This window comes from Ambystoma mexicanum, chromosome 9 (assembly GCF_040938575.1).
Source record: "Ambystoma mexicanum isolate Mex_15411 chromosome 9, UKY_AmexF1_1, whole genome shotgun sequence".
NCBI lineage: Eukaryota > Metazoa > Chordata > Amphibia > Caudata > Ambystomatidae > Ambystoma > Ambystoma mexicanum.
In genome coordinates, this window is record NC_090931.1 from 201,860,948 (window position 1) to 201,873,722 (window position 12,775).

Sequence of the window (12,775 nt, forward strand, 5' to 3'; positions counted from 1 at the left end):
TAAAAACAGTACTTGAACAATACTATAATTCCAAAAGCGATTTCTCATGGATTTGCACAAGCTTTTTAAATGCACAAATAGACGAACGTGAATGTTTTCTGTAAACTACAACTCAGGCATAAAAGTCACTCACCCCTGCAAAATATTGTGTCATGTAAACACCCATTATTTGAAAATTACACAAGCTTTCAGAATGAGGTTTGAGTCAAAAGGTGTGGGATCACAAGTCACGTGAATGCCCTTTTTAGAGTCACCACAGGCCATGGATACAGAAACATGATTTTACTGAAAACAATGGTGAGGATAAAGCTTAACTTCTTAAACAAAACCGGAATTTGTGTGTAGTTAAGGTTGCATGTTTTGCAAGGAGATTGACATCCAGATCATGCACATTAAGTGGTTAATGCCACTAAAATTAAGCATTCAGGCAACAAGTATCGTAAAGCACAATAAGTGACATCACAGGAATAACCCAGAGACAAAACCACTGCTCAGGATATCCCGCATTATTTTTGCCACTGACAAAGCCAAGAATATGCCCCTTCATCATAATCTGAAGCCTTTTCGTCTTGCATTTGGCCCATAGGATCACAGTGGCTCAGAAAATCATTGGGCATGGATGTTCTAAACTGCGGCTCGATGATGGCTCGGCTTCTGCTTCCTCATAACCACAGAGCTTCCAGTTTGACTTTATCCAAGTGTATTACAATGTTTTAGATGAGAAACAAAAAACAATCTACAACACTGTATTTGTATTAAAAAAGGACCCCTGAGCATTCAGCGACTTCTGCAGACCTCACCACCCCAAAAACGATTCCTAAAGAGTTATATACTTGTAACACACTGCATCCTCTCTCCTACATAAAAGTTAAATATATACACATGTATACACACACAAATATAATATGCTCGGTGGACAATCCGGATTATTATTTTTTTTAATGGTATATTTACTCCATTTTCCACCTACCTCCACCTCAGCCACATTTATCCTTAGGCAAATCTGTGCAACCTAGGTGTGGACAGAGCTTCTTAAATACTACACAAACGTTTTCTAGAATCAAACAGGGATACATGTTGAAACAAAAAACCACTACAGGAGGAGTACAATCCTAAAATTGTACTCCCAGAAAGACCCAATCCCACACAATTTAAGATGAGAGAAAAAGGCAATGGAAGATACACGCAGACGTGGTCTTGATCATCTGGCAGGTAAAACCAAACCCCAGCCTCGAGCTAGAGTCCTGAGATGGCGGACTTAGCTTTAAGGGAAGAGTGTATACATGTGGTTTCCTCTGATCCTGGAAGGTACAGGTTCTAGCAGTATTTCACCATTTGATTTAAGAGTGGAGTACTACAGCCTTAGCTTTCGAGGCAAGTCATCTTCCAGCTGCGTTGGGACACATCATAGTATTTGGCAAAGGGCACTGTGCAGACACCTTTATTCTTATAGGGTTTTGGGGGCTGAATGGCCTGGATCGAGGGAAGATCCAGCTTCCAATCAATCACCCTGCAGACTTTGTCTTTCGAAATCTTGAAGGCTTTAACGTCAATACCATGGGAAGTAGGGGCCCGAAGGCCGTCTCCCACCGAGTGACTCTCCGGTTTAAATAACTGGCCTGAGAACAAGTCACACGCTGCAAAGGTGCCATGCATAAGAAGCCCTAAGACAAAGTAGGCAAAGGTTAAGCGGGCTGGATGAGGAAAAGTGGTGTGGACAACCTACTCAATGTTCGAACTTATTCGGCATGAGACACAGTGGAAATCATGACATTTTGGAGCAACAGTGTACAGTTGCAGAGCACTGGTCCGACACAAAGAAAAGAACTGAAGGTAGAGTGCTGCTGGGTAGGAGCTGTGAGGAGGGCATGCCCATGTGTGCACCTGCACTTGCATGTGGTGAAAAAAAAAATCTACATTTTGCTGTTCTGCAACGGGCTTCGGTCCCGTCCCTGTTCTGTGGGGCATCCCAAACTATGGAGGGAAGGGACTAAGAGTATGAGATGAGGATTCAGAAGTGAATTTCAAACACCCATTCATACGTCTGTCCGAATCTGGGCATGGCTTCCCCGAGCTCCCATTATGTACTTGCAGGAAGGCCTATATATATATCACACCCTGCTTTTCACGCTTACCAGGTACAAACCTGTGTCACCATTATTATGGGGACCTGCAGGAAAAAGGCCTTTATCCTCTGATCACAAAATGGATGCAGTAGTGTGCAGCCTTCTTAAGTGTTACAAACAGCCACCAGTGAGGTACAGTTAAGCCAAGCTTCTGGAAACAGACTACAGGATTCCTTTGCAAAACCCTGGTCTGGAAGTTGAATACATGCACCAAGTTGCAATGCAAGTGAGGACCTGGAAAGGGACCAAGGATGGAGTGCAAATGTCAAGATTCAAAGAGTTCGATTTTAAGAACCGTCTACTGGGAAATGCGTTTAGCTATATTCCCCAGCATCCAACAGTCCGTAGACTATTTGTGAATTGTCTGTGTTAAAACAGAATTTCAAATCCGGCCCTAGGTGAGGATTTTGGGAGGTCACACTATTATGGTAAGCTAGCAGAGCAGCAAGGCCTAGTCTCAGGAAGGAAGTGAGTGGTCTAAGGCTGCAACGAGTCTACACAAAGCAACACAAATAATTCCAGACAGGCGAGTATGAAAATATACAGTAGTTTAATTGGCCTTTAAAATACTGAGGTCAAATATTGTCCACCATCACTAATACAACATGTGTACATTCACGAGAAACAGAATGGCTTTTGATTCAATGACCAGTGTAATACAGGCAAATACAATGATGCATTAGGAAAAGAAAGAACACATTTGAATATTCATGGAACAGCTTCCCTCGCTAAAATGGTTTTTGTGCCTTGTTCCCAAAGGTCACTAGCTCTCCCGTAGATGCTTTTCAGGTAGGATTATAAAGAGATTGGCATTGCCAGTGGTCACGATTAATAGGAGTCAAAAAGTTAAAGTTCAGGAAAGTAGAATCACTCAATGCAAGTCATATGAAGGGATCCTTGTCCAGGTCTCCACCGACCAAAGTCTAGAAAGAGTGATTTAGGGACAAGTCTTTACACCTATGGATAACAGGGGGTTGAGAGGGGGGAGTGGGAGTAACAGGTGTTTAAACACAGCCACCTTCCCCATCTACCCCCCCCCAACCCCTGACTAATTCTTTGAGAGACAACTGCTGGTGTTCAAGAATGGGTGGGGGGGGACCAATCGTCTGTGCTTGGTCCAGTCAAGGAAGGCCCAGGAGTTGTGTGTGCAGAGGCGACGCTCAGACGCAAATTTAGTTTTGGTCGGTGCCAGACAGCTTCCAGTAGAACACACAAATGAGGAAAGAAGACTACTTCTGTGGGGCAGTCCACCCCAGGGAATCAAGGAGTGTTGTAACAGGAGTCACCAGTGAGGCGATCTGCAGTGGACGAACACAGGGGCAGTCCCAGGACCCCTTCCCTTCATGAAGGCTGAACATGTAGGAGCAGGCGGCTTGTGCCATTGGTTTAAGATTCTCCAAGAGTGCACACAGAATGGCGATTGCTGCAGCGAGGTAACCCAGGAGAGAGATGGCCCGTCCACCAGCTGTTCCAGGGACACTTCCGGAGGCTCATAAGGCACGGATTCTCAAGCAATGGTCAAAACTGGTTGTTCCCACAGGTCCAAAGGTCAAAGCACCCCACTGGAGTCAATGCAGATTCACATTCGGGGTTGTGTCATCAGTGGGCTGCTTTTCTTCGTAGAGGTCTTGACTCCAGCAATGAGTCCAGGGATGTGGATTGGACTAGACCGTCCCAGACACTTCTCTAGCCAGACAGAGATCACCTCTTAGCCTGAGATATCACAGCTTTACCCTGGAAATGCCATTTCATATAAGGATCTTCCTGACCTGAGAAGGCAGGAAGAATGCTAAACATCATCATAGCCACATCCCAAGCTAAAAACCTTGTGGCACGGCCATCTTAGTGTACAGGAGTAAAATGTAGCACAAACTTTCCAAATATCACTGCTGCCACCAGCTTTTCTTGAGCACATTGTAAAAGTATCAAAAAGCCATTATATAAAATGTTCCCCACTGTACTTCACTGTAAGGTGATTTGTAACAATACAAGAATTCACTAAGAGAGACAGTCCCCAAAACTATCAGTACTGAGAGACAGTCAGTTTCTCATAGAAATGAGCAAATCAGGCAAGGAAGTAAAGCGGAAAGCTTTACTATCCTCCAAAAAGTCAGGAAAGGATTCAGAGAAAACTGGAGGTTGAGTGTGGCGTTTCATAGGTACAGTGCACAATTAGCAAGAGGAGGTCCACATGCTATATTTGTATACAAAAATTTAATATTTGTATTTTAAAAAGGCAATGAGAAAAACAATACACTAACAGGCAAGTACAGGTCACAGAGTAGTAAGTATCAATATAAAAAATATTTCCGAGTCAATGTCCTTCCTGAAAAAGAAACAGTAGCTATAGCTCTGCAAAAGCATTTTGGTTCAAGTAGGCAAGTTCACAAGAGACCAAGGGAAGAAGAAAAAAAAAAAGATTTTGCCAGCAGTACCATGGGGAAAAGGAGAGCCACGGCCTGTGGCCAGGGAAGAAGTTCTACACTGTGCAGTTGCTTCAAAGGTTTTTCAGCGACCACCGTAGACTCCGGTAATGGCGCATTGATGCAGATGGGACCCTCAGACCCATAGGAAGGGGGTTTATTGTTGATTTTCCCAGGCCAGCAGTCAGAGCCAGAGGAGCAGACAGGCGGGTTTGCTGCGGTTGCCGGCGACAGTGTTTCAATGTCATCCTTTGGCACAGGATCCTGCTTGACAACCCCCCCACCCCACAGAGCTGATGTTGCAGAAAGGTGGAAGAAAGCAATACAGGAGGAGCCAGCCACGGAAGATGTAAGCTTAGGTTTCTCCTTTTCTTCTTTGGAGAGTCAGAACTTTGCTGTGTGATTTGTTGGGACGTCACAGTTGGTGTAGAGCTTCAGTCATTGGCTAGCTCCAGTATAAATGCTAATGCCACTAAGCCATCTTTCTGGTTTTATTTTCTTCCTGATCACACATGCAGGTGTGGTAGATGGTGTGGTGTGGGTCATTTACAGACAGAAGCAAACTCACCTTTTCAACGACTATATAGGTCCAGAATATTATCAAGGCAACAAACAAAGGGTTAATAAAAAGCATAAATCATCCGTTGTGGCTGTTAGGCAGAGTTTGTATGCAGTACCCTTTGAGACCACTACACAAAACTAAGACTACAGGTGTAAGCAAAACCAACCTTTGGTACAAGTCTGTACCACACAGTTTTTGGTAGCGAGCTGAGCAGCCAGGCTCCTCTCAAGAGGAAATGTGAGCTTGTAAGGGTGTTACACAAAGGTCTACAATGACAAGTATTCAGATAGACACTTATACTCAAGGTTTCTTGGTAAAAAACACATATTAATTTATTATACAAATCATTTATAAAGCATTCACTAAATAAGTCAACCAATATCACACAAAAATTATACTACAATACTGATTACTAAGCAGTTGAGCTCCCTTGAAGTAGGAGCAAAATAGCATTGACGTAGGAGCAAGAAGACATAAGTTAATGGGAGGAAAAAAACAATCTGAGGGACCTCGACGCGTGAGGAATTAGGAGTACAACGCACGTCACTATAGGGATAGTGTTACAGACACGCCTTGTTGACGTCCCCTTTTCGACTACAAAAAACAAAATGCAATACTCCGCAGTGACCACTGGATGTCGGACCTATGCACAGCATGTGATTCTAAGCAGATTAACAAACATCAGAAATTACAGTTACTCTAAAACAGTGCAAATAGTTCAGAGGAGTTGATTCAATGCAATAGGTAGGCCAAAGTCAATGGGCTAGTGTCTTATAGAAGTAAAAACGGTTCTGGTATTTAAAACGGAAAAGTCTTTTCCACGGATCTTAGAAGTAGTTCACGGAAGAAAGGTTTGTATGTCTGGTCACAAGCTGACTAGGCCTGCAAGTTGCCAAAGTTCCACAAACCTTCGCAGTTCTCTCGGTCGGGTTTTCACAGTACCTTATATTGAAGAAAAAGATGCAGCTGAAGACTTCTGTTCCTGGCAGTTCCTGCAGATCTTGCTGTTCCTGGGCCTCAGTCGTGGGGACAAGAGGGAGGATGTCGGGAGACTCCTGCACTGCACGGGGATGGGTCACAAAGCTGGCAAATAGGCAAATCTTCGATTCCGGTTGCTGTTCAAGCACACAAGATGGGCGTCCTTCCCCCTGGTTAATCCTAACCAGCTGCGAGAATGGTATCCAGGTGGCTTACGAGTTGATTGGTCCTACCAACTCAAAAGGAAGAAGTCGTCCTTGAAGGGCTTCTCTGTCGAGATGAACTTGGCGATTCGGACCTGCAGCAGGGCTCCACCACGCAAACCAACGGTCCAGTAGTTGCAGCAGCCGCCCTCTTCCAGCTCGTCTTCGGTTCTTTCGTTCCAGTGGTCGACTATGCCTTCCAAGCTAAGAGACTCGCATTTTAAACAGTTTTCTCGCATTCATTCCAGCCTAGCTGCCACTCACCCAGCAGGGTGGCTGTCCTTGCCGGACAGTCAGCCAGCCAATCACGCCAGAGTGCATTTGGTCTCCTAGGAGACTAAGCACAGGGAGTTTTTGGCACCTCCCTCACTTCCTGCCCACCCCAGACACTCCGCACCAGAGGCGGTCTTCAGTCCAGAAGCCTGCCAAAGGCATAGAAACGAAGGGACCAAACCTAGTTTGGCGCGCAGGGGCAAACTCCTGAAGAACCTTTCCAAAAAGAAACAGTGAAAAAAGTAGACCGAGACCCGTTTGAACAAAGGGGTCTTAGGCGCCATCTTGAAAAACATGGCTCCTGCGATTTAACGCTTCCGGAGTTTGCGGTTGGGAAAAATCATGGTAGTTTGTAAAAACACTGCCACCAGCCATTTCGATAGGAAAAGGTAGCATTTGACTGCTACATGAGTTTCTAGACAGATACTAGGTAACCCCGCCAGCACTCTATTGTGAGATAGTGTGTGCTGGGTCTAGGAATTTAAAGTCAATTTAACTTTACATTCTCTGGGAAACAGTAGTTTATCCCAGAGAAGGTATTTAAACCTTGGGATACTGAGGGTGCTGTGTAACACACATGAAAAGATGATGCCTATGGAGTTGTCTAAAACTCCATAATCAAAGAACACAAGAATAAAACATACATAAAAATACGAGAGAGTGGGGGGAAAAAAAGGCTCACACTCTAGGTAAAAAAAAAAAACAAGTCCTCAAAATCCAAAGTTGCTGGGGCTCTCTAAGGTGAAGGGAATTGGCACATTTATGAGAATTCTCCCTCACAGTGGGAACTTGCATACTGTGCCTGCGTCTGTAAATTCTGGCAGGCACCCTCTAGGTAGAATGACTGGACAACCAGACTATCTGGAGCCACCATGGACAAATGGAGATTTGGTGTTACATACGTCTGCAGGAAAGGCCTGGGACAGGGTCAACGGGGACCAGCAAAGCATAAAAATGCAAATCCAGTATAAAACTCAATGGTCCAATATGAGCAGGCTGAAATACATCCTCCATTTGAGGAGAGAGGTCTGTGTACAGTGGAACCACGATTACTTTTTTTATTGCCTTCAATAATAAGGTCTTTTTTCGTTTTATGCACACCTTTAATGAACAACCAATCTTTGGCTTCTACTAGACATGGCACGACATGCTTTGTGTGCCTCATGAAACATTCACTTCACTGCTAACTGGCCTAGGGCAAAGGAGAGTAAAAGCAAGGCCTAGATCAGCCGAAAGTGGGACAAGGGGCTGGAGCAACAGATGTTGACGACAGTTGCTCATTGCCAAAACCTTCCAACATAAGACACAGGACATTTATCCATTTTGAAGAACACCAGATTTGTACATTTATGCAACACACGTCTCACCATGGAGGTCACGTCCCTACATGAACATAGTACACAAAGCAGGCCTGGAAGCTATGGAATGGCTTCTACTGAACTCCTACTCATGTAAGGAGGACCGAATCTTTGTCCTTACACTTTTCAAGGTGGTTCTATTTCCTCCAAGTATCGAGAACAGGCGTGCATCTATGGCCCCTAGCTATGCGAACACATTCAAGCTCCATTTAGAGAGGGAACATGTTCTGAATTCGGTGAGTTGGAGACAACAGCTATCTGTCTATGTATGTTACACAGATGTGTTTGGCATCTGGACAGGACCCATCAACGAGTTGACCAATTTTTCCCCAACATGATGAATCCAATGCATCCACCCATTAAGTGCACCACCCTCTGTAGCAAATTCACTTTTTGGATGTCGAGATTTACCATCATAACAATGAACTGGAAACAAGGATCTTCACTAAACCCACTGATAGAAATAACCTGCTACTTACCACAAGCTTCCACCCGAAGTGGACTGTAATGGAGAATTTTCATTCCTGTGCCAAATCACTTTAACCTTAGAGACCCTCTGCTCTTTTGCTGGACTTGGGGGTGGCGGGGCTTTTTAATTTTAATGCCGGAGTGAGTGGGACTTCTCACTCATGCCTTGACTAGGATCTGTGTGTTTTATTGTTTAATCGAGTCTGGTAAACTCCATAGGAATCTGCTTTTTGCATTGTGACAGTTTGTGCAGTGCCACTGAGAAGTCCCATGGACTTCTCTTAATGTTTAACTACATTTTCTTGGGTGAACTACTGTTCCCAAGAACAGTAAGATGACTCCAGTCTCACTTACCCTATGTGGAGTGTGGAGGGGTGGGGGAGGGGTTCATAGTAACGCCTCTATCCCACTTCTCATGTAGCATTCTGTTACACTAACTAACTTGAATGGCAGGTGCAGCAGTTTCTTTTTTTTTACTACCTTGTGTCATGCATCTGCAGGCCGATTCCTCAGCTGCAGTACAGCACCCAAGCGTGACAATTTCCCCAAAAAGGCACCCCTTTTCTTTTTTCGCCATTTGTCCGTTCCTTTTGGGCTTTTACTCAGTTTGAACCGGGTTTGAGCCCTTTGTGCATTTTGCCTTTGGCAGGCTTCAGCCCTGAAGCTCGCCCAGTCTCCAGTGTGTCTGGAAAGGCAGGGAGTGAGGGAGGGTCCCAACACTTCCCTGTCCTTGTCTCTGGGTGTGCCAGAGTGAAACTGGTTCCGATTGGCCGGCTGGCTGTCCAGGACGACAGCTAGCCTGCTGGGTGATGGACAGCCTAGGAATGTGAATGAATGGGAACTTGCTTAAAAGGCAAGGTTTTTGGGACTAGACTAGAGTCGACCACTGGAGGACAACATCAGACTAAGAAGACGTGAAGCGACACCAGCAGAACCATACTGGACCGCTAACCGAAGCCATGCAGCTGTGCTGACCCTGTTTTCTTGGGACTTCTTCCCTTGTGCTGGTGGGAACAAGTAACCCTAAGACGAGCTTAATTTTGGTGCAACCCCGACTTGCTATACCTTTCCAAGGCTGCAGAATCCCAATGCCCGGGGACCTCTGACAATCATTGAATGCATAGTCTTTGGAATCCGTCCAAAATGTTGTGGACATCCAGAGGACTCTACAGAAGTAGGAAATCTTCATCCAGAGTCCCCTCACCAGAGTCCAGGACTGAGGGATCAAGTAACATCTAACAGGAGCAGTTTGTTCTATTTTGGCACTGAGAAAAAGGTGCCAAAAGCACTAAAGGCGCTGAATCAAGGAGAATCCATTGCTGCAGAGGCCCTCTCTTGAGTGCTGCCGCAGAAGCTCGCCAGACGACCTCCCTTTCGTCATCATGACCAAGGACCATGAACAAGGGTCTGCTACACTGTAACAGGAAGGCATCCAGCTGGAACAAATTCTTCAGTTCACAGTTAATGTGGGGCTTGGGGGTACATCTACCTTTTGCCAACTGTGGAGCTTCCTAGCTTGGAAAGTGCTATTTTACCTGCTCTAGAGTTGACCTCAACTCACTTTCGCTGGCCTGCTAGCTTGTGCTTGGTCAAATACACCTACGAGTATCAGAGCATCTAAATAGCACACACAAATTACTGACCTCTATTCCTGGTCTTTGGTTGAAACATCCTGTAGCCGTAGCTACAGTCCATACAATACCAAAGTGTATCAATCAAGAACTTCTATGTAAAGGCAGTGAAGTAGCCCAGTTCACTCAACCAGCTTCTCATAGATCTAGCACGCTGTGTATTCTCTCCCAATAGTTTCCCTGGTATCCTGCTGTGGATGCGACTCAGGATAAAGCAGAGGATAAAGCAGAGGTGGTGTCGCTTCACGTAATGAGGGACAGGAGGCGGTGGCACCGGCAAACTTTCCTCACGGTGTGAGATATGAGCGCCGCTCAGACCACATGTTCATCCCACTTCACGGCATGTTCTAGATTGCATGAGGAGGAGGCAGTCGGCCCCACCAAGCCTCAGTTAGGTGCTCCCTTGTGTGTGTGAATGTCAACTGGTGAGGGAGGAGTATGGGTGAAGTTGGGAGTGCTGGGAGGCATACTACGCTGCTGTTAAGGAACGTTTCTCCTGGCATACAAAACTTTCCTAAGCCTACACATTTAATAGCATACAAATTCTCCTGGCAGAGTGGTGCTAGCGGACATGGGTCACGAGGCACGCAATGTTTGTTCAGCTTGCTTAGGAATGCCTACATGCAACAGTCAGGCAAAAGTACGAATTGATGGAGGGGTATTGAACTTTGGAATAACTCCTCAGTCAAACGCAATTCCCCCCGTCATGTGTTCTGCAAGCACCCACGTGCTAAAAGGTTATGCTCATGTGTCTTGTACCTGTGTTTATGTTCATGCTTGTCCAGGTGTTCCTGGGTGCCATGTGATTTTTGTTAGTTGCTTACCAGCCATGATATGATTTGCTCATGAATAAGCAAACATTCAGTGTAGTCCTAACCAAGATGAAGTAATTCAATTTAGTAGGAGTGTGCGTTTAGGAGTTAGAAGGCCAGGGAAGCAGGACACTACTAGTTTTCTCATGATAAATGTTGTATGTGGCTTTCCTTACTCTCTACTACCCATCCTTTACGCAATACCCTCACTCTCAATCGGTAACCCCAACACCTGCTTCCCTATGCACAATTTCTCCCTAACCCTCTCCCCCAAACCCCAATTGGCTGCCTCAAGGTAACCAATAACTAGAATCAGGAACCCGTGCCAAGCAAGGTGGGAGGGTCAACTACATTTGGCTTCTGTGTTCAGGAAGGAGTTGTGAGATGCTCCAGGGGTGCGACACTGAAGATGGATATAGCACAATATCTGAAACGCGTTGGCCAATTGGATAACAATTTGGGTTGACCACAGCAGAAGTATTAAATGTATAGGATACTAGTGTGTATACCGAACACTTGTATTTGGAAATGTGTTGCTTGCGTTAAGGGTCCATAGAAACCTGTGTAACTTTAGTTCCTAGTACATGAACTGCCCAAGACACAGGGACAATACTGTATCCAATTAAGGTTCATGAATTTATTTCTTGTAAATTTAATTGATGAACATTAGTTCAAAAATTATTTTCATTTAGAAATGTAGAGAAGGACATAGTCCGACAAGAGTGCACGAGTGTCACCTGTAGGCAACTACAGGCTTTTGTTTTGCTGTTTTGAATCAGCATTGGCCTGGTGACCATACCCTTATGCACTGGAAAAGCAAGATTCTAAAACAGAAAACACTGAACTAGAATGACGAACCAGTGCTCCTCTCTTTTCCATTTATATATTCATTGCCAAAACATACCAGGTCGTGCTACAGCTCACTCGTGTGGCCTGAGCCAAGATGGTTACTGCAGTGAAAGGGTAGCACTGCGGCTCATGCCAAGATAGCAGTTGCAACGATGCAAGCATAGCTGAAGGGAGGGACGCTATGCTTGTCCTAAAAGGACAGAACTGTCCATGCGAATGGATTCAGGCTGACACGCCACCAAATAGGCTGGTTTAAAGGGCAAGAGAGGCATAAATGCATCAGATAAAAACACTAGCCAGAGTTGGCATGGTTAAAAAGCAGATCCAGGCAAAGAGGGCCTGGGATGGCAAGGTTAAGAAGTAGACCCAAACAAGAGGGCACAGCAGGGAAGGGATACGAGAGGGCGAGAAGAAAAGCAGCGAGACACTTAACTGCATCAGAGTAGCAAAACAATGAGGGAAATCCTGTGCCATGGGCCTTGTACATCAGAAGTTCCTAGGATTCCATCCAGGGCCACTGGGATGTTTCCAGGCTGCTGAGTTCGAGCAGCATTAAAGTGGTTTGCATTGTGTTTTAAAACTACGTAATTCAGTTCTCTTATGAAACCGGGACAAAGCACCCAGAACAAAGATATATGAGTAACTTGCAGTTCACAACCTTTATTCAGTCCTAGAATGGGAGTAGCATGAGAAAAGAGCATGGTTACCTCTTCCATCACTTCCTTCATTATTTATAGTTAATGTTTCCAACCCACTATCTCATAACAAGAGATTCTTCATTCATGCAGATCTGTGAGCTCCAGCTTACCTCATTGGTCCTGTGGCCACAAGAATCGCAGTTCGTGGCCATAATGATCACGTCCTTGAAGTGTGGAATTTCTGCAGCGAATAGTCAAGGAAATGGATTTGCAACCCAAACAATGTAGAGGACTGCAATAGGTCACACTACCAGGTAAGAAAGACACATTTATATGGAGGCACTGGGCAGAAGCCCAAGCCCACAAAATCAGTAAAGTGCAGCTGATCAAGAGTCGTGTTCTATGTTGTTAGGATTGTTTGCATACCAAGACTGCTTCAAAGAGCAGGAATTAA

At 45.1% G+C, this 12,775-nt stretch overlaps 1 protein-coding gene across 2 annotated transcripts in view; it reads right to left on the reverse strand.

Annotated features, from left to right (window-relative positions):
* Window positions 1-12,775, reverse strand: part of ZPR1 (ZPR1 zinc finger) — a 176,003-nt gene that overhangs the window by 113,723 nt on the left and 49,505 nt on the right. For both annotated transcript variants that reach the window (XM_069614501.1, XM_069614502.1), the window contains exon 9: window positions 12,492-12,562. In XM_069614501.1, coding sequence (XP_069470602.1) covers window positions 12,492-12,562 — 71 coding nt within the window. The remainder of the gene's footprint in view (window positions 1-12,491; window positions 12,563-12,775) is intronic.